Consider the following 21,904-nt stretch of genomic DNA (forward strand, 5'->3'; position numbering starts at 1 on the left):
CAAGCGTGACTTACGACCACTAATTGGCCAAATGAGGGAAAGTCGGATGTTGGCGCCCCGACCCAAAACCCCAGCCATGGCATTCAAATAAATGATGGTAAGAAGAGTTAGAATCATTTCGTCCAAAGGAAAGGACTGGGTATACACGTGGAGAACTTGGTGATAGGCTTCCTATTGACCTGTGCTCAATGGCGCCTCCCTCCTGCACCCTGAGGTCAATTACTGTTGTTCGGGAGGGTTTTGGGGAGTGGGTGGCAAATGTGACTGAATGTGTCTTGGGGATGTGTGCCCATCTTCCATTGTGTTTCCCATCTAGCTCAGAATATAGGAGTTGGGAGGTCATGTTGTGGCTGTACAGGACATTAGTTAGGCCCCTTTTGGAATACTGTGTTCAATTTTGGACTCCCTACTATAGGAAGGATGTTGTGAAACTTGAAAGGGTTCAGAAAAGAGTCACAAGGATGTTGCCAGGATTGGAGGGTTTGAGCTACAGGGAGAGGGTGAATAGGCTGGGGCTGTTTTCCCTGGAGCGTCAGAGGCTGAGGGATGACCTTATAGAGCTTTACAAAATCATGAGGGGCACGGATAGGATAAATAGACAAGATCTTTTCCCCAGGGTAGGGGACTCCAAGACTGGAGGACATCGGTTTAGGGTAAGAGGGGAAAGATATAAAAGAGACCTAAGGGGCAACTTTTTCACACAGAGGGTGGTACGTGTATGGAATGAGCTGCCAGAGGAAGTGATGGGGGCTGGTACAATTACAACATTTAAGAGGCATCTGGATGGGTACATGAATAGGAAGAGATGTGGGCCAAATAGTGGCAGTGCGACTAGATGAATTTAGGATATCTGGTCGGCATAAATAATTTGGATTGAAGGGTCTGTTTCCATGCTGTGCATCCCTATGACTCTGCGAGTCAACTTCAAATGCTTCTGCGCCTTCGCTGAATTGCCATGGAAACACATGAGCTGTGACACAACTTCCTACTTGAACCGGAGCATCCATCATTTGAAAGGTCGTCCCAAGAGATTCGAATGGGAAACTTTTACATCAGCTGGAGTGCTGAACTTCAACCAAGGGGCGGGCAAGTAGTTCCAGTCCTGTCCTCCCTCCGAGGTCTCCCTGAGCGGTACTGCAGGTCTGCCTGTGGCCAGGAGATGATGTGTTTTCGGCAGCCAAGAATGTTGTCATCAAGCCCCCTGACCAACGGCTGGGACTGGGACCTCCAGCGTCAGCAGCTCACATTCCATAGCCTTTGTAAATTAATAAACCATCATCAACTGGTCACAGCGCCAGGGAGTGGGTTCGATTCCAGCCTCAGGTGACTGACTATGTGGAGTTTGCACATTCTCCCCGTGTCTGCGTGGGTTTCCTCCGGTTGCTGCAGTTTCCTCCCACAGTCCAAAGATGTGTAGGTTAGATAGATTGGCCATGCTAAATTGCCCGTAGTGTGCAGGTTAGGGTGGATTAGCCATGCTAAATTGTCCCATTGTGCCCAGGGATGTGCAGGTTAGGATGGATTAGCCATGCTAAATTGTCCCATAGTGTCCAGGGATGTGCAGGTTAGGGTGGATTGGCCATGCTAAATTGTCCCATAGTGCCCAGGGATATACAGGTTAGGGTGGATTGGCCATGCTAAATTGTCCCATAGTGCCAAGGGATGAGCAGGTTATGGTGGATTGGTCATGCTAAGTTGTCCCATAGTGATAAGGATAGGGTAGGAGGTTGGGTCTAGGTGGGATGCTCTTTGAAGGGTCAGTGTGAACTCGATAGGCCAAATGGCCTGCTTCCACTACTGGGATTCTAGAATGATTCTATGAGTCATCAGAGGCCAATGTACTGTATGCGTCGAATTACAGTAACATAAGAAACAGGTGCAGGAGGAGGCCATTCAGACCATTGAGCCTTGCAGAAATATCTATCATTAGTAATGAGTTGGAAAATGTGACATATGACTGAATAGGCTGGGGCTGTTTTCCCTGGAGCGTTGGAAGCTGAGGGGTGACCTTATAGAGGTTTATAAAATCATGGGGGGCATGGATAGTGTAAATACACAAGGTATTTTTCCCTGGGGTGGGGGAGTCCAGAACTAGAGGACATAGGTTTAGGGTGAGAGGGGAAAGATATAAAAGGGACCTAAGGGGCAACTTTTTCACGCAGAGGGTGGTGCGTGTATGGAATGAGCTGCCAGAGGATGTGGTGGAGGCTGGTACAATTACAGCATTTAAAAGGCGTCTGGATTGGTATATGAATAGGAAGGGTCGAGAGGGATATGGGCCAAATGCTGGCAAATGGGACGAGATTAGGTTAGGATATCTGGTCAGCATGGACAGGTTGGACCGAAGGGTCTGTTTCTGTGCTGTACATCTTGACTCTTATGACTCCATTTATGAATACAGGTCAGGTGCCAGATGACTGGAGAGTGGCTGATGTTGTGCCTTTGTTTAGGAAGTGATGTAAGGAGAAGCTTGATAACGATAGACCTGTGAGTCTGACTTTGGGGGTGGGTAAGTTGTAGGTGGCGATTCTAAAAGATAGGATTTACATGCATTTGGAGAGGCAAGGAATGATTAGGCGTAGTCAGCATGGTGTTGTGCGAGGGAAATTGTGTCTCAAAACTTGATGTTAGGAGACAGAGGGTGGTGGTGGAGGATGTTTCTCAGACTGGAGACCTGTGACCAGCGGTGTTCCATAGGGATCGGTGCTGGGTCCACTGTTCTTTGTCAGTTATATAAATGATTTGGATGGCAATGTAGAAGGCATGGTCAGTATGTTTGCTGACAATACCAATATTGGTGATGTGCTGGACAGTGAAGAAGGTTATCTAAGATTACAAAGAGATCTTGATCAATTGGGTCAATGGGCTGAGGAGTGATGGATGGAGTTTAATTTGGATAAATGTGAGGTATTGCATTTTGGTAAAACAAACAAGGGCAGGACTTATACAGTTAAGAGTAGGGTAGTGTTGTAGAACAGAGAGACCTGGGGTTCAGGAACATCATCCTTTGAAGTTTGTATCACATATAGACAGGGGGTTAAGAAGATGTTTAGCAGACTTGCCTTCATTGCTCAGTCCTTTGAGTGTAGGAGGTGGGACGTCATGTTGAGGTTGTACAGGACATTGGTGAGGCCTCTTCTGGAGAACTGTGTCCAGTTCTGGTCACCCTGTTACAGGAAGGAGATTATTAAGCTGGAGAGGGTTCAGAAGAGATTTACCAGAATGTTGCCAGGTATGGAGGGACTGAGTTAAGGGGAGAGGTTGGATTGGCTGGGGCATTTTTCATTGGAGCATCGAAGGTTGAGGGGTGACCTTATAGGAGTTGATAAAATCATGAGGGGCATGGATAATGTGAATGACAGGTATCTTTTCCCTAGTTGTGGGGATTTCAAGACTAGGGGACACATTTTTAAGCTGAGAGGAGGAAGATTTTAAAAAAGACATGAGAGGCAATTGTTTTACACAGAGAGTGGTTCATGTGTGGAATGAACTTCCTGAGGAAGTGGTGGATGTGGATACAGTACATAAAATGGAAAGGTTTGGAGGGAGATGGGCCAGGAGCAGGCAGGTGCGAATAGTTTAGTTTGGGATTATGGTTGTATGGACTGGTTGGTCTGAAGGGTCTGTTTCCTTGCTGTCTGACTCTGTAAGGCAGCAACACCATTCAACTGGACAATGGCTGATTTTCTTACCTCAAGTCCATATACTTGCACTATCTCTTGATACCTTTACTCTATCAATCTCTGTCTTGAATATACGTGATGACTGAGCGTCCCTGGCCTTCTGGGGTGGAGAGTTCTACAGATTCACCACCTTCTGGGTGAAGAAATGTCTCCTCACCTCAGTCTGAAAAAGCCACTTATTCTGAGCCTACGTCCCCTGGTTCTAGACCGTCCACAGCTGGGTGGAGGACTGCATCTTCTCTGTCAAGGCCTGCCAGAATTTTGGGAGTGTCAATGAGTTCACTGAACTAAACCACAGACAATACACCTCGCTGTCTTCTCACAGAACATCCCAGGGGTCAGACTAATGACCCTTCATTGCACTTTGTCTTTTACAGGTATCAGCTAGGTCACTTATGAGAGGAGATGGCATTCCGATACAGACTGGCCATGATCCCATTGAGCAGAGGAACAGATTTAAGGGACTGAATGGTGTCTCTGTGCCCTGTTATTCCTATGCAGCTTAAACATCAAACATCTTGCAGTTAGCCTGTGTGAGAGTCAGGGACAGTTGCTTCATCCACCTTGGTACTGTTCTTTTAATAGAACCCATTTAAAATAAATCAATTGACATCTCTCTGGAAATAACCTACAGCAGAGTGGCATTAAGCATTGGCAATCTCAAAGCTTTGGCCTTCCAGGATGTGCACTTGTGTTTTTAAAAAAAAAATACAATGAGAAGTGTTTAAGTCGTCATCTTCTGGCAACAATATTAATTTTTTAAACTAAGACAAAGTCCACCTTTTGTTCAGTTCACAGCTCTTGGGTTCACAAGGTTGAGGGACCACAGACACCAACGATTCTTCAGTCTTGGTTATTTATCTTTTGTACTCATCACAAAGTGCAGGAAACCTTGCCATTCCTTTGCCCCCTCGTCTCTGTTTTTCTTTAAAAACAATTTCCTTGAGTCAGAATGTCTCTTGTGCCCCCTGTTGTGGCACAATAAGTTCCTGCCTCCTGCATTCATCACAGGCTGCCAGGCCTGGTATACCATCGGTTGATGCTGAGGGGGAAACACTCCAGCAGCTTATGATCAAAGGACACAGTCTCAAATGCTCCAAACTGCCTCTCTCCGTCCTCCCATTGAACTGGTGGATATCAGTGGCAGTGGCACACTCAGCAGTGTTATTCATGCGCCAGTTGCCCCTCGTGAAGCCAGGGGGCTTTGGCATTAGCTTGGCAAAGTGGCCTGCACAACTTGTTACAGCTACATTGCCATTGGCTCCTCAGCTAGTGTGCGCTTTGATACAGATGCGAGCTTAGTGGCTGGAGAAAGAGCATTTAAGGGACAGACAGCAGTGAAGATGCTCAGTGTGTGCTATAAAAGGACGGTGTGGGGCCTGTATGGTGTGTTCTTGTCTGCCGTTAATTCTCAAGTAGAATGAACATGTATTATTTTCCAGGAAAGACGGTTACACATGTACGTGGTTTATTGCCAGAATAAACCTAAATCAGAGCATATCGTCTCCGAGTACATCGACACCTACTTTGAAGTGAGTGCCCTTTCATTTCGGTTTGACATTGCACGCACAGTGCTTGGATTAAATTCAACAGTAACATGCCCTTGAGCATCTCTTCATAAATAGGGAGACCAGATGGCAAGGTTGTTTGCTCGTCACCTTTTCATCTCTGGAGGGGTGGCTCTGAGTCCTTTGCAGGCTCCATTCTCACTGCCAATTGTAAAGATTTGACAAAAATAGTGGGTGCAAGTCTGGGGCAATTAATCTGACAGCAACTGGTTCAAAATAAACCATCCCTTATGGGCTGTAAGGAGGACTAATATGGGAAATGGGTTTAAACTTAAAGCAGAGTAGGTTGAGGGAGCTTTAGTTCCTGGGTGACTAGCTATCACTCCCCGTATTGACACACTACACTGATCTGAGTGTGAAATTCATGTGAAAAGGCATCAAGTCAGCAGTTTCATGCAGAGAATATGGTGCGCCATTGTGTGGTAAATTTGGGGGGTAATGATACTTAGGGAGACCTAAGGCCGATCGGCCTACCAAAGTAACGTTTTGTCCTTGTTTTTTCAGGAGCTGAAGCAGCAACTAGGCCACAGGCTTCAGCTGAATGACTTACTTATCAAACCCGTTCAGAGAATCATGAAGTACCAGCTTCTATTGAAGGTGGGGAGCAGTCTGTTCATGCCCGGGCCTACTGACAAATAAACAGTGCTTTGTGAGGGGATGTTTGTCGTGGTTTACATTAAAGTCCTTCTGCCATTCCTTAGCTGATCTGTGTATTTTGTCCAAATGCCTTTTACCACCTATCCAAAGTAGCAACTCCATTGATCCCAGCAACAAAGATGTGGTACTAAGGATAATTATTGGTCAGAATGCATTTGGAGTTGTGTGTGGTTTGCAGCAGCTTTAGTTAATTCTGTTCTCATGTAACCTTATATCTGCCTGAATTAACTTTGGTTCTCCTCTGCTAGTGCCCATTTTTCTCAGCTACTAGAAGTGCCACCCCTGCAAGACAATCCTGCCACAATTTTCCTCATCTGCTGAAGCAGGGAGGTGCTACTTGCTGTGTCCAGGGGCTGCCCAGATCGCTAAATCTGTGTAAACGTTGGGCTGTGTCTGATTTCTTGTGAGTTGCGACTGGCACTCTGCAGCGCGCAATTTTACTCTTTGTACCTTGGGAGTTTGAATGCGCTAAAGCGGCCGCACAATTGAGCACATGGCTGCAGTAGTGCCACTGGGCTGTTTACAGAAATGTTAATGAGCTGAAAAGAGCAACACTTTCCCAAAGGCGTCACACAGCGCACATGCTTGTGGTTTCCGTTGCTGATTGGCCTCGCAGAATGACCCAGAGGGCCCTGCATTCTCCTTCAGCCCCTTAAATGCAAACCCTACTCTTCTTGTGGCAAATAAAACTTTGCGGCCTGTGTTAGAAGCCATCCCAGCAGAGCTGTTTGCTCCAAGCTCAATTCATCTTGTCGTACAAACTCCTGCAGCTCCACAACTCTCCTGGAGACTCCTGGATGCAGCTGTGAACAGTGCAGGTGGTCAAGTGTGTGTGTGTGTGTGTCTGGGATGCTCTCCTGGAACACTTTGAGAGGGGTTGATGGGGTGAGGGAGGGAAACTGTTTGACTGGGTGGGACGATTGAAAGTCTACAGGTCACATGACAAAATCTCCAGGAAGATGTGCACACACAGTTCGTAACCCGACTCCAGCAAGTGAGGGATCTGTATGTGTCCGTCATGAGAGCCATTGCATGTGAATTTGTAGACTTTTTGCAATGTGAAAGAAAATGTCATTCATTTGTGCCTTTGAGATAAGGGATACCTTCTGAACCTTCATTTTCCAGATTCAAGCATGTTCTTTTTCTGTCATAGAACAGTTGAGTATTGCTGTATTTGAACAGAAGAAGTGATGTAAAATGAAATACCATTTTGTCGTGCTTTTACTGAGGCATCTTCAAATGTACCATATCGAAGCAAGCCTTAGGCCCTTCTGGTCTATCTGGTTCGACACAAGGGTCCTCCGCCTCTAATTCATCTCAACTTATCAGTATTATCCTGCCAATTCACCCAGCCTCTAAAACAAGTTGGCCATTTGAGCCTCTCAAGGCTGTTTCACCATTCAAAGAGATCAGTGTGAGGCTAATCTGTGACCTAACTCCACAGAACAGCTTTTTCCCATATCCCTTAACATCTTATGGTTGACAAAAATCTGTCAATCTCTCAGTTGGTCTAGCTTGAATTACCACTTAGGGAAGAGAGTTCAAACCTTCTGCTAGCCTTTGAGCAAAGGATTTCAGTAGGGGCAGGAATAGGCCTGGTAGCACTTAAGCCTGCTCTGCCATTCAACACAATCTAAACCTCAATGTCACAATGATTCTTAACTCTTCCTATAGTTCAACAGTTAGACTTTGTCTATGTCATACTTGATTCATTGACCCAGGGCTATCTACAGTGGAAAATGGGCAACTCTTTATTCCCCTCAGTTCTTGGTTTTGCTACAAGGAGAGGCATCTTCTCAGCATCTACCCCGTTTAACCTCCCGCCCTCCCCCCCCCCACTCCCCCCAGTACCTTTTATGTTTCAATAGGAGCACCTCTCATTCTTTGAAACTCCCATAAGTATCAGCTCAATCTTTCCTCAAAACAAAGCCTTTCATCCAAAGAATCAGTCAAGAGAGCCTACTCTGATCTACCTCCAATGCAAATCTGCATCTCAAAACTAGGAGACTGCAACTATATGCAATAGGTGCGGTCTCACCAATGTCCCATACATTGGAGCAACATTTCCCTACTTATATATTCCAACCCCTATTAAACAAAGGACAGCATTCCATTTATCTTCTCAATCAATTGCTGTACTTGTATGCTGACTTTTTTATGTATTAATATACCCTGATCCCTCTGTATCACAGCATTCTGCAGTCTCTCTCCAGTTAAACGATATTTTGCTTCTCGATGTTTCCTATAAAAGGTGATAATCTCAGATATTTCCACAAAATATTCAATTTTCAAAGGCATTACCCACTCACTTAACCTCCTCATATCCTTTTACAGACTCTTTGTTTCCTCCTCACAACTACCTGTCTTTGAATCAGCAAATTTGGCTACCATGTACTCTGTCTTATTATCCACGTCATTAATTTGGATGCAAGTGGTTAAGGCCCCAGCACAAATCCCTACAGCACTCACTTCGTCACAGATGTTCCAATTATCCTGACTCTCTGTTTCTGGTCAGTTAGCCAGTCTCTATCTACACCAGTATCTTAGCCCCAGCACCATGGGCTCTTATCTTTATGCAGTAACTTGTTTTTTTATATGGCACCTTATTGAATGCCTTTTCGCAATCCAACTGATTCCCCTTTATCCACCCTGATTGTCACATCGTCAAAGGACTCTGTTTGTGAAATCCAATTACCCTCTCATAAAACCATGTTGAGTCTCCCTGATTGTGTTATGGTTTTCAAAGTAACATGCTCTTACCCTCTTAATAATGGATTCTGGCATTTTCCCAATGATTTGATGTTAGTCTAATTGACTTTGTATCCCTCCTATCTTGAATAGGAGTATAACTTTGGCAGTTTTACAATCCATTGGGATCTTTCCTGAACCTCGGGAACTATCAAAGATTAAACCCAATATATCCACTTGTTTTAAGACTATCAGGACAGGGGACTTGTCAGCTATTAGGTTTTTCACAAGTGATAAAGATAGTTTAAATTCCTCTTTTCCCTGATTTTCAGTTAGTTTTAGGATGCTTTTAGTGTCTTCTACCATGAAGACAAATACAAGATACTTGTTCAAAATCTCTGTCATCTTGTGTCCCCTGCTATTAATCCCCAAAGCGTCATCTTCTAAGGGGAACAATGATTACTTTAGCTACTCTTTTAGAAATGCTTACTGTTTGGTTACATTTTCCTTGCTAGTTTAGTCTCATCATCTAACTTCCCCCACTTTTTGTTTTTTTTTTGATTTGCTTTTCTGTTGTTCAAGATGTTCCCAATCTTTGAGGCTACAACTGGTCTTTGCCCCTTCTTTCAATTTCATCCCGTCCTCAACTTCCTTAGTTCACCAGGGATGGTTAATCTTCCTCATAGAGCCTTTCTTTCTCAAAAGAATATATCTGAATTGAGATGTTATGAAATATTACCTGAAATGTCTGCCACCACATCTCTGCCATCTTAGCTTTTACTCTTTATTTCTCTATTCCACTTCAGCCAATTGTGTCTCCGTCTTGCTGCAACTGCCTTTATTTCAGTACAAGGCACTAGTTTCAGATCCAGGTTTCTCACCCTCAAATTGAATGTGAAATTCTATCACACTGTGATGCCCCTTCTCTGGAGGATCCTTTACTCTGACATCATTTATTAATCTTGTTTCATGGCACTTTACCAGAGTAGCACATTCCTGGTTGGTTTCGCAACATATTGTTTTAAGGAACTCTTCCCAAATAAACTCACCCTCAAAGCTACCTTTGCTAATTTGATATATCCAATTGATACGAAGATAACATTACCAATTCCTTTTGTACAAGTGCCCATTATTGTATGAAGAAGTGATTCTAATTTTTTGACTCTGCTTTCTAGTCCTAGACACCCCAACCAATAGAAGTAGTTTTACTCCATTAATCCCATCTGTCGGCCTTTGTGTGATGAAAACTTGGATCAATTCACCCCTTAACTTCCTAAATTCTAGAGAATGCCTCTTTTTGTATCATCTACTCCTGGACTTTCACCCTTAAAATGCACTGGTAGCATTTTGAAATGAATAAGATCAGCAGATTGCCAACTGGTCCCAGACATTGTCCTCCATTCACAGCCTTTGCCCAGTTTCTCTGGGGTTTTGCTGAGAGGTTTCTACCAAAGTTGCAACAATGAGAAACGCCATCACTATCACTGCAGGCCAACACTGCTGATAGTTCATAATTAATGTTTCCGTGGCCCATTACAGAGGAACCTTGATTATCCGAATGAGATGGGCAGGCACTATTTCATTCAGGTAATTGATTATTCGGTTAATGATTCATTGCCTCTCCTCTGGGGCCTGTAGTTTTCTGTAGTTGCCTATTTCCTCTCTCTGCCTGCCTTGCTCCTCTTTCTGTCTCAGGGTTTGTTTCTGAGCAGACACACACTTGTGTGTAAGGGAGCTGCAGCATTACTGAAGCACCTCCTACCCCATCAGTTCAATGGGATTGACAGAGTGAGCACTTGCTAAGTCTGCTCCGTGTTCAGGAGACTAGGCAGCAGCATACCACGCAGGAGCCCCTGCCCCCCACTGTCTGCCCCTACCCCCATCCGCACCCCTACCCCACATCCGACCCGGCCTACTCATCCCTATGTTCCCCCACCCCCCGGCAGCACCACCAACCATCACCCAACCCCCCCACTCCTCCCCCGGGCAGCCGGACTGGACACCAACAGTTAGACTGCTGCTGCCTTTGAGGGGTGAGTCTCTAAATAGCACACGCGCGTGCACGCGCACACACACACACAGGCACACAATTTTTTACTGCAGCTTTTTGACAGATTCCACCTCTGCCCTGTTGGAGAGATTATCTGGGGAAGGGGGGGTTTAGGGTACATCCGTGTGTACAACTCCTGGGAAAGTGTGGGAAGAGAGAGAGAGAAAGGGCGGGAGGTCAGTCATTTGAAGACAGTGGCTTCCATCGATGTCCAGGACTGTTCCCGGCAGTATTTCAGTAAGCTGGGTTCATCTTTAATCATTGTGAACAAAAGACACAATCAGGGTTGAAACACCTCTTTGAGGAAATGTTTCTGTCAGGACTTTGAGATCTTCTTCGGGTAATCCAAAATTCGAATAATTGAGATTCCTCTGTGTTGGACTGTTGCTAGCTCCCAGAAGAACAACCCTTCCCAGTATGGGCTACCCAGCATCTTGTGAACTGATCTATAACTGGAAACTTGCGATTGAATTGACTCCCCTGTTGCAAACTTCAGCACAGATAGGCAACATCACCAAAATAGATAGGCTCCACACGAATGGGGACATGAGCCCTTGGCATTCCCTGATGCTTACTGTGTGTGGTACACTCTCTTATCTCAGTTTTGCCAAGTTGTTTTTTCATATGAACCAGTTCCCCTTCCATGCATCCCAGCTACTGCCCAGTCTCCTCACTCAGATACTTTTTTGTACCTTTGGAACAGGTCAGACTCGAACCTGGGCTGTCTAGCCAAGAGGCAGGGACACTACCACTCGCCATTCCCCCCCGCTCCCCTCAGTCTGTTTTTGTAGGTTGGAGTAGGCCTGGGTGATTTCGTGCAAGGTCACTAATTGGCCTTTCAGCAAGGTTAACTTCACAGAATCCCCATTACCATTCTTACTATTAGAGAGAAATTTGGGGTCTTGAACTAAGCATGGGTAAATTGTTGGCTCCTGCTCACACCAGAATTTCCTCTATCCCTAATGAGTCTGCTCTGTCTGTTCGATTGGCATCACTCCATTGTTTGATAGTATTTATCTTGCTCACACAGATTTTGCAACCCGTGCGTTATCTGTTTTCTCTCTTTGCTCCCCAGGATTTCCTGAAGTATTCGAAGAAAGCTGAGCAGGACACCACTCTGTTAGAGGTACGGCAATCACCAAACTTACAAGGGGATATTTCTGTTCTATCATTGTCTAGCCTTCTATTCTGACCCCTGTGCAAATCTCAGTTCCTGTCAAGCTCTGCTGCATCCCAGTCCCAATCTCACATACCCCTCCCCCGTGCCCATTGAGCGACCATGGCAATGCCTTGATTACAGAATTCTCCTGCCTGTTTTCAACTCCCTCATGCCTCTATTTCTATAATCAGCCCCAGAGCCCAGATGGCACAGTGGCTGAGTGGTTAGCACTGCTGCTTCACAGTGCCAGGGAGCTGGGTTCAGTTCCACCCTCGTGCAACTGTCTATGTGGGGTTTGTGTGTTCTCCCCGTGTCTGTGTGGGTTTCCTCCCACAGTCAAAAGATGTGTAGGTTAGGTGGATTGACCATGCTAAACTACCCATAGTGTGCAGACTAGGTGGGTTAGCCATGGTAAATGCGGGGTTACAGGGATAGTGTGGGATGCTCTTTGGAGGGTCAGTGCAAATGTGATGGGCCCAAAAGCCTCTGTCAGTACTATAGGGATTCTATGATTTCAACCCAGTGAGATAACCTCTAATTTTGGCCTCTGGAGCATCCTCTGATTCCCATTGCTTCACTTTGGTCACCAAACCTCTCACTCTTCTTCCTTCTTTAAAACCAAGCTTTCGGTCAACTCTCTGTTTGTGGTTCCACATCAAGTTTGTTGAGGTAAGACCATAAGGAATAGGAACAGGAGTAGGCTATTCAGCCCCTGGAGCCTACTCTCCCCCTCTTCCCCCACCTCCCCCCAACCCACCATTCCATAGAAGCATAGCTGATCCAACATCCCTCACATTCAGTATCCTGCCCTTTCCCCTTAACCGTTGATTCCATGACTGATCACGATTCTATTTGTCTCAGCCTTAAATATACACAAGGACTCTGCCCCCACAGCTCTCTGCAGTAAGGAGCTCCAAAGATTCTCAACCCCTCAGAGAAGAAATTCCTCCTCATCACCATCTTAAATTGGTGCCCCTTTATTCTGAGATCATGCCCTCTGGTCAGATGCCCTGGGATGATTTTCTTTGGTAAAGGCAGTAGATATTTGCACATTGTCGTGATTCTTGCTGTTTTTACTGTTTTTTTGGAAAGACTCAGCACAGAGGCAGAGAACTGTAGGCCAGGTTACTTGTTGGATTATATCAATTTATTTTTCTCCATATGAGCAGCAGCTCTCCCAAGAATAAGTTGCATCTATAAACGACTTTTCAGACAATTAATGACGCTGGAGTACATTACAGGAAGATGATGTTGGGCACTAAGCTGAACTAAACATAGGATTTAGGAGTGGGCCACTCAGCCTCTCAAGCCTGTTCCAATAAGGTCATGGCTGCTGGTTGTGGTCACAGCACCACATTCATATCCTGTTTTAAACAACATTTGCTAGCTCATGTTATCTTTCCTCTGACATAACGCTCCACCATCACGTCCTCTTTACTGCAGATTACCTCCCAGTTTAGTAACTCGCACAATTCGATGACTTGAGATGAAAAGGTAAATAAGTCATTTCCATTTTGTGTTGCACCTCCCATGACCTCAGACCCAATAAGGTACTGCTGAAGTGTCAGCAATCTGCAAGGTCCCACAAGGAGCAATGAGATGGTGACCAGGCCATCTGCTTTGTCCTGTCATTTGATAGATTGTTGTTGGCCAGGACACTCCTACTCTTCAGTGGGAACCTTCACTCGAGACAAACAGACATCATATCATTTCACTTTTGTGGGATGCAGGCATCACTGGCAAGGCCAGTGTTTGTTGGCCTTTGAACTGAGAGGCTCACTTGGACATTTCAGAGGGCAGTTAAGAGTCAACCACAATGCAATGGGTCTGGAGTCATGTATAGGCCAGACCGGGTACATAGAATGTAGCCCTTCAGCCCACAATGTTGTGCCAGACATGACACCAAATTAAACGAATCCCTTCTGCCTGCCCTTGGTCCATATCCCTCCATTCCTTGCATATTCATGCGCTTATTTAAAAGATTCTTAAATGCCCCTATCGTATCTGCCTTCACCACCACCCCAGAAGCATGTTCTACACTCATACCACTTTCTGTGTTAAAAAACTTGTCTCTCACATCTCCTTTGAGCTTCCCCCCCTCACCTTAAATGCATGCCCCATGGTATTAGACATCTCAACTCTGGGAAAAAGATTCTGAATGTCAACCCTATCTCTGCACCTCATTGTTGTATAGATTTCAATTGAGTCTCCCCCTCAGTCTCTGCCATTCCAGAGGAAACATCCTGAGTTTTTCTAGCCTCTTCTTATAGCTCATAAGGGCAGCAGATTTCCCTCCCTAAACGGCAAGAATGAACCAGGATTTTTGTTTATATAATCACTGATAGTTTTGTGGTCACTGTTACAGAGATGTTCACTTCCAGAGTTTAATAACTAAATTAGGGGAGGTGATGGCCTAGTGACATTTTCACTAGCCCATTAATCGAGAAACTTAGCTAATGTTCCCAGGACTCAGGTTCAAATCCTGCCATGACAGATGGGAAGAGTTTGAATTCACTTAAAAGAAAATGTGGGATTAAGAATCTCATGATGACCATGAATCATTGCCAATTGGTGGAAAACCCCATCTGGTTCACTAATGCCTTTTAGGGAAGGAAAATGCCTCCTTACCTGATCTGGCCTACATGTGACTCCAGACCCACAGCAATGAGAGTAACTCTTCACTGCCTTTGGGCAATTAGGGATGGGCAGTAAACAAGGCCTAGCCAGTGACACCCACATCCCATGAATGAATAAAAGAAAGTATAAATTCCACCAGCTATCGTGGTGGGAATTGAACCCATATCCTCACAGCGTCAGCCTGGGCCTTTTGATTATTGATACAGCACCATCTCCCTATTATCTCATCTCTGACAACAAACATTCCTTCAGCACTGCACTGAACTGTTAGCTGTGGCATTTCCCCAGATGACCACTCCTGGCACCTTGTGGGATTTGCCATCTCTGTCAGTGTGTGGTACTGGGTGAGGGTTTTTGAGGTGGTTCGCTCCTGCAAACCCTCCTTTGTCCTTGCTTTGTGTTGGGCCTATCTGGTGCTAAGAGTTAGAGTATACACCATTGAAGAGTATCTCCAGAAGAGGCTGTTCTTAGATAACAAGGAGGTTTACTGGAATAAGGACAACTACATTTGGTCAGGTAGGATTCCTGAGACCTTAGGGAACTGGTACAGACAGATCTGCTCCCTCTGAAAACTAGAATAGAAATCTTTGTCTTCATTCACAGACTGTGTGTGACATGAGCAGATTGAGTGGAGCTAATATGACATGAACATTAGCCCTTCAAAGCCTCTGCCTGATACAAGATTGCCTTTATTAAGAGTTTAGACCTTTGGAGTGGGATTTGAACTCACAAGCCTGTGACAGTTGACTGTTTGCACTGAGCCAAGGCTGACAGATAGAAGCATTGTACTTGTGTGTTGAAGGTTTGGAGCTGTGAAGGTGATTTTTACGATCCCACTGACTTTGTCATCCATTGCCACTTGTGTATGATCCGTTGTGACACAGCCCACCTAGATGCAGGAAACAGGAAATCAAAGAGTGCAGGAGCAGAAGCAAACTAGATAGCAGCAGCATTGCAGTGCAACTCAAAACATCAGCAAGTCACACACAAGCCTGTGAGTCAAGAGCTGGAAAATGGGACTGGAATTGTTCGGTGTTTGTTTTCCACAGGTTCAGACTCGTTGGGCCAAAGGCCCTTTTACTGTGTTGTACACTTCCATGACTCTGACAAGCATACCCCCATGAATTGAAATGGCAGAAATTATCGGTATTGAGGAAAGAATGCACTTTGTATATATTGAGATTGTGTGATATTTTCCCTTTGTAGCAAGCTGTGGAGGTGATGTGCTTCGTGCCTAGACGATGTAATGATATGATGAACGTAGGACGCTTACAGGGCTTTGAGGTAAGTCTTGATTTCACTTCCGTTCCTTGTTAGGAGGACCTGGCTACCAAGGCATTGCTGGACAAAGCTAGCTAACAAGAGAATTTTTTGTCAGAACTCCCTGGACATCCTTTCTTAGATCGAGGAATGAAATGAACCTCAAAGCTTGAATGATGACATAACATTTTCATATCAACACATGATTCCATACAATAATGCAGTGTGCTTTTATGTCCATAAGTTTCAACCCTTCCTCTTGTCTCTCCACAAGAAAAGGGGACATAGAATCAGGACTGCTCCTAGGAGGTAGACACCCCCAGTGTCTTTGGGAAGAGGAAGGAGTCAGGAAATTAAATAATAAACCAGTGCCCAACTTCCCACTAATGCCAATTTTCTGAAACTTGGGAAGAAGTGATTACTAATTTCTCATCCGAAAGTCTCTCTTGGTGTATACCCTTTAAATTCATGGGCGTACATTTGGACTTTGGGCATGGGAGGATATTAAATGTTATCGAATTAACTGCCTGTTAGTCATCACACCTGGCTGACCTCTTCTAAACTCATGACCACTTCCATCCAGTCGAACAAGGGCAGCAGATACATGGGAACACCACCCTCTGCAAGTTCCTCTCCAAGCCCCTCACCATCCGGACTTGGAAATATATTGCCGTTCCTTCAGTGTCGCTGGGTCAAAATCCTGGAATTCCCTCCCTCAGGGCATTGTGGGTCAACCCACAGCACGTGGACTGCAGCGGTTCAAGATGGCAGCTCACCCCCACCTTCTCAGGGGGGTAACTAGGGACAGGCAATAAATGCTGGCCCAAATTCCATAAAAGAGTACAAAAATCTAAAACTCAGGAGAGATGCTTAACTGATAGTTTTACCCAATTGGCCAAGTCAAAACGACCCTGGAAGGAGTTAGATCCAGGTTTGTCGTGATTTGAATTTCCTCCTCCTCTCTCCTTCCACCTAATATTGAATTAACCATGGGTTGATCTGCCCTTTCTTCCTCCCTCCTCCAGGGAAAAATAACAGCTCAGGGAAAACTTCTTCAGCAGGACACCTTCCACGTGATCGAACAGGATGCTGGCTTCCTATCGCGCAGTAAAGAGCGGCGAGTTTTCCTCTTTGAACAGATAGTAATCTTCAGTGAGCCACTGGATAAGAAGAAGGGCTTTTCACTGCCAGGTTATCTCTTCAAGAACAGTATTAAGGTAATGGCGGGATGCAACAGGTCTTCGCGTGCCAGCTTGGGATACAACGCCCATTTGTTTCCACTACTGCAGCCAACAGCTCCAGCTTCTTGGTGAACGCACTGAAGGCCATTCACCTTGGTTCCCCCACGCCCTGAATTTATTCATGAGCCACGTGATGGTACTTCCAAGTCTCACTTGAGGATTTTATCATATAACTCAGACGGACACTTCAGACTGTGACCGAGGGAGTGCCGGAATGTCGGAGGGTTAGTTCTGAGGGAGTGCCGCACTGTTGGAGGGTCAGTGCTGAGGGAGTGTCACACTGTCGGAGGGTCAGTATTGAGGGATTGTCGCACTGTCAGAGGGTCAATACTGAGGGAGTGTCACACTGTCAGAGGGTTAGTATTGAGGGATTGCTGCACTTTCAGAGGGTCAGTGCTGAGGGAGTGCCGCACTGTCGGAGGGTCAGTACTGAGGGAGTGCCGCACTGTCGGAGACTCGGTGCTGAGGGAGTGCCGCACTGTTGGAGACTCGGTGCTGAGGGAGTGCTGCACTGTCGGAGGGTCAGTACTGAGGGAATGCCGCACTGTCGGAATGTCAGTGGTGAGGGAATGTCGCACTGTCAGAGGGACAGTGCTGAGGGAGTGCCGCACTGTCGGAGGGTCAGTACTGAGGGAATGTCGCACTGTCGGAGGGTCAGTGCTGAGGGAGTGCCGCACTGTCAGAGGGTCAGTGCTGAGGGAGTGCCGCACTGTCAGAAGGTCAGTGCTGAGGGAGTGCAGCACTGTCGGAGGGTCAGTGCTGAGGGAGCGCCGCACTGTCGGAGGGTCAGTACTGAGGGAGTGCCACACTGTCGGAGGGTCAGTGCTGAGGGAGTGCAGCACTGTCGGAGGGTCAGTGCTGAGGGAGTGCCACACTGTCGGAGGGTCAGTGCTAAGGGAATGCAGCACTGTCGGAGGGGCAGTGCTGAGGGAGTGCCGCACTGTCGGAGAGTCAGTACTGAGGGAATGTCGCACTGTCGGAGGGGCAGTGCTGAGGGAGTGCCGCACTGTTGGAGGGTCAGTGCTGAGGGAATGTCGCACTGTCGGAGGGTCAGTGCTGAGGGAGCGCCGCACTGTCGGAGGGTCAGTACTGAGGGAATGTCGCACTGTCGGAGGGGCAGTGCTGAGGGAGTGCCGCACTGTTGGAGGGTCAGTACTGAGGGAATGTCGCACTGTCGGAGGGGCAGTGCTGAGGGAATGTCGCACTGTCGGAGGGTCAGTGCTGAGGGTGTCCCGCAATGCGGCACGTTGGAGGATTTATCTGTAAAAATAAATAATTATTCAGAACCATTGACTCAAATAAGTAAGAATACCTTAACATACTGAACCCAGTATCTTTATGTGCCCTAAATATGGTGTCACCTGTGTCTTTCTGGCTTTTAAGGAACTTTATTCTCAAATTTTATTAGTTTTTCCATCATAACTCAATCTGTTTCCTGAATTAAGAGCCAGGTTGTGATTAAAAAGAAAACACAGACCGACATGGAAGGCTGTTGTTGAGTGTCCCTTTGTGTCAGCGAGTTGAGGGCATGGTGCATGAAGGTTATTCCATGTTGATGTTGATAGTTGGCAGTGTGATGGAGAGGGTCACACAGATAGACTGTGTCAGATCCTTATGGGATGACCCTGGGCCAGGCTCTCTCATCACCAATCCTTCCCATTTTAAAATGTCCATGGAATAAAGTACATTTTATCTATTGTGACTTGGAGACAGTCAGGACTGCAGATGCTGGAAGCCAGAGTTAGACAATAGACAATAGACAATAGACAATAGATGCAGGAGTAGGCCATTCAGCCCTTCGAGCCTGCACCGCCATTCAATATGATCATGGCTGATCATTCCTAATCAGTATCCTGTTCCAGCCTTATCTCCATACCCCTTGACTCCACTATCTTTAAGAGCTCTATCCAACTCTTTCTTAAATGAATCCAGAGACTGGGCCTCCACTGCCCTCTGGGGCAGAGCATTCCACACAGCCACCACTCTCTGGGTGAAGTAGTTTCTCCTCATCTCTGTCCTAAATGGTCTACCCCGTATTTTTAAGTTGTGTCCTCTGGTTCGGCACTCACCCATCAACGGAAACATGTTTCCTCCTGCCAGAGTGTCCAGTCCTTTCATAATCCTATACGTTTCAATCAGATCCCCTCTCAGTCTTCTAAACTCAAGGGTATACAAGCCCAGTCGCTTCAGTCTTTCCGTGTAAGGCAATCCTGCCATTCCAGGAATTGACCTCGTGAACCTACGCTGCACTCCCTCAATAGCCAGAATGTCTTTCCTCAAATTTGGAGACCAGAACTGTACACAGTACTCCAGGTGTGGTCTCACCAGGGCCCTGTACAGCTGCAGAAGCACCTCTTTGCTTCTATACTCAATTCCTCTTGTTATGAAGGCCAGCATGCTATTAGCCTTCTTCACGACCTGCTGTACCTGCATGCTTACCTTCATTGACTGGTGGACAAGAACACCCAGATCTCTCTGAACAGCCCCTTTAGAGTTAGCAGATGTGAAGCTGGAAAAGCTGGCCAAACAGCATCTGAGGAGCAGGAAAGTCCATGTGTTGGGCCGAAACCCTTGACATTTCTGCTCCTCAGATGTTGTCTAATCTGCTGTGTTTTTCCAGCTTCACATCTATTGATTTTGTTTGTTGTCTTTCATTCACGCTTTCTCAAAAAGCATTAAAACTTTCTTCAGAACACTTTAACTAAGGACATCCAAAAAGGACAGTCTGCTCAGGTGGTGAGTCGGCTTGACAGGATAAAGAGTTGCACTGCCCTTGCACACCACCTAGTGGCTAGCTTCATGGTGGCATGAACCAGAGACTGAGCAATGAGGAGCTGAGGTACCTTCCTCACTAGCGAACAATGTTTAATGCATTGCAGAAAAAGATTAATTTGCATTCACCATGCCGTCAGTAGATGAAACAAAATGGATCACAAATACCTAACAGCACCCCTTTAGCTGTGCTGTTGCTAGGTGACAGAATCTGTGAGAGAAGTTAATTTTAATTAGCATTTGCATCGTCAAGAAAAATCAGTTTACTTTGCTTTGAAGCAGAGGACTTTCCATAGGTTTTTGTTGAACCATGTATTTATCTTTCTGTTTTCAACCCTCCTTCCAATATTCTTACTCCACCTGGAGCTCTCCCTCTGGTCTCTGATCTGCCCTCTTTTCCTCAGGTGCAACACTAATCTTGTCATCGAAGGGAAAAAGGGGAAAGGGGGCAATTGTCACCTGGAGTGCCAGCCTCTACCTGGCAAAGGTTGAGTGCCACCTCTCAGACACTCCCTTCCATGTCGCCTTAAACAGCAAGCTGCTATTTCCAGGACTGTCACTGGCCTCTGGAGATTTCCCTTATACCGCTCCCTACCTCGTAGAGCCCCCAACTCCACACAGACTTCTCCTACCAGCTTCCCAAAATCCACACACAGGCCTGCCCTGGTACATCCATCCTGCTCCACTGAACTTATTTCTTCCTATCTTGACTGTTTCCTTTTCTGGTACAGTCTCTTCCCAGCTCCATCTGTAATTCTTCCAAACCTGTCCATCACCACTTGCTATTCCCCAGCCCTAACCATCTCCTCTATGGTTGTATTATTTCCAACAGTCAGTATACCTTGAGGAGACATACACATGATATTATCACTGTTTAAAAAAATGTGATCCGAGGGTATAAAGATCTCAAACTCCATCTTAACCTAGCACCACCTGAAGCATAACATGTTACTGGATGCATGTTGTAATAGAGGCGTAGAGATGTACAGCAAGGAAACAGACCCTTCGGTCCAACCCAATATAGTCCCACCTGCTAGCACCCGGCCACTATCCCTCCAAACCCTTCCCATTCATATACCCATCCAAATGCCCCTTAAATGTTGCAATTGTACCAGCCTCCACCACTTCCTCTGGCAGCTCATTCCATACCCGTACCACCCTCTGTGTGAAAAGGTTGCCTCTTAGGTCTCTTTTATATCTTTCCCCTCTCACCCTAAACCTATGCCCTTTAGTTCTGGACTCCCCGACCCCAGGAAAAAGACTTTGCCTATTTACCCTATCCATGCCCCTCATAATTTTATAAACAAGGTCACCCCTCAGCTTCCGACACTCCAGGGAAAACAGCCCCAGCCTGTTCAGCCTCTCCCTGTAGCTCAACTCCTCCAACCCTGGCAACATCCTTGTAAATCTTTTCTGAACCCTTTCAGGTTTCACAACATCTTTCCGATAGGAAGGAGACCAGAATTGGCACGCAATATTCCAACAGTGGCCTAACCAATGTCCTGTACAGCCGCAACATGGCCTCCCAACTCCTGTACTCAATACTCTGACCAATAAAGGAAAGCATACCAAACGCCGCCTTCACTATCCTATCTACCTGCAACTCCACTTTCAAGGAGCTATGAACCTACACTCCAAGGTTTCTTTGTTCAGCAAGACTCCCCAGGACCTTACCATTAAGTGTATAAGTCCTGCTAAAATTTGCTTTCCCAAAATGCAGCACCTCGCATTTATCTGAATTAAACTCCATCTGCCACTTCTCAGCCCATTGGCCCATCTGATCAAGATCCTGTTGTAATCTGAGGTAACCACTACACCTCCAATTTTGGTGTCATCTGCAAACTTACTAACTGTACCTCTTATGCTCGCATCCAAATCATTTATGTAAATGACAAAAAGTAGAGGACCCAACATCGATCCTTGTGGCACTCCACTGGTCACAGGCCTCCAGTCTGAAAAACAACCCTCCACCACCACCCTCTGTCTTCTACCTTTGAGCCAGTTCTGTATCCAAATGGCTAATTCTCCCTGTGTTCCATGAGGTATAACCTTGCTAACCAGTCTCCCATGGGGAACCTTGTCAAACACCTGACTGAAGTCCATATAGATCACATGTAGCACTCTGCCCTCATCAACCTTCTTTATTACTTCTTCAAAAAACTGAATCAAGTTTGTGAGACATGATTTCC

At 46.0% G+C, this 21,904-nt stretch overlaps 1 protein-coding gene across 4 annotated transcripts in view; it reads left to right on the forward strand.

The window, feature by feature from the left end:
* LOC140471214 (rho guanine nucleotide exchange factor 25-like) overlaps positions 1 to 21,904 on the forward strand; it is a 346,706-nt gene that overhangs the window by 311,556 nt on the left and 13,246 nt on the right. For 3 of the 4 annotated variants that reach the window (XM_072567136.1, XM_072567137.1, XM_072567139.1), the window contains 5 exons: positions 5,126 to 5,215; positions 5,756 to 5,848; positions 11,722 to 11,772; positions 15,649 to 15,726; positions 16,728 to 16,919. In XM_072567136.1, the coding sequence (XP_072423237.1) occupies positions 5,126 to 5,215; positions 5,756 to 5,848; positions 11,722 to 11,772; positions 15,649 to 15,726; positions 16,728 to 16,919 (504 nt within the window). The remainder of the gene's footprint in view (positions 1 to 5,125; positions 5,216 to 5,755; positions 5,849 to 11,721; positions 11,773 to 15,648; positions 15,727 to 16,727; positions 16,920 to 21,904) is intronic. The other variant, XM_072567138.1, reaches the window with a different exon arrangement.

The sequence above is a fragment of the Chiloscyllium punctatum genome, chromosome X (assembly GCF_047496795.1).
Source record: "Chiloscyllium punctatum isolate Juve2018m chromosome X, sChiPun1.3, whole genome shotgun sequence".
Taxonomy (NCBI): domain Eukaryota; kingdom Metazoa; phylum Chordata; class Chondrichthyes; order Orectolobiformes; family Hemiscylliidae; genus Chiloscyllium; species Chiloscyllium punctatum.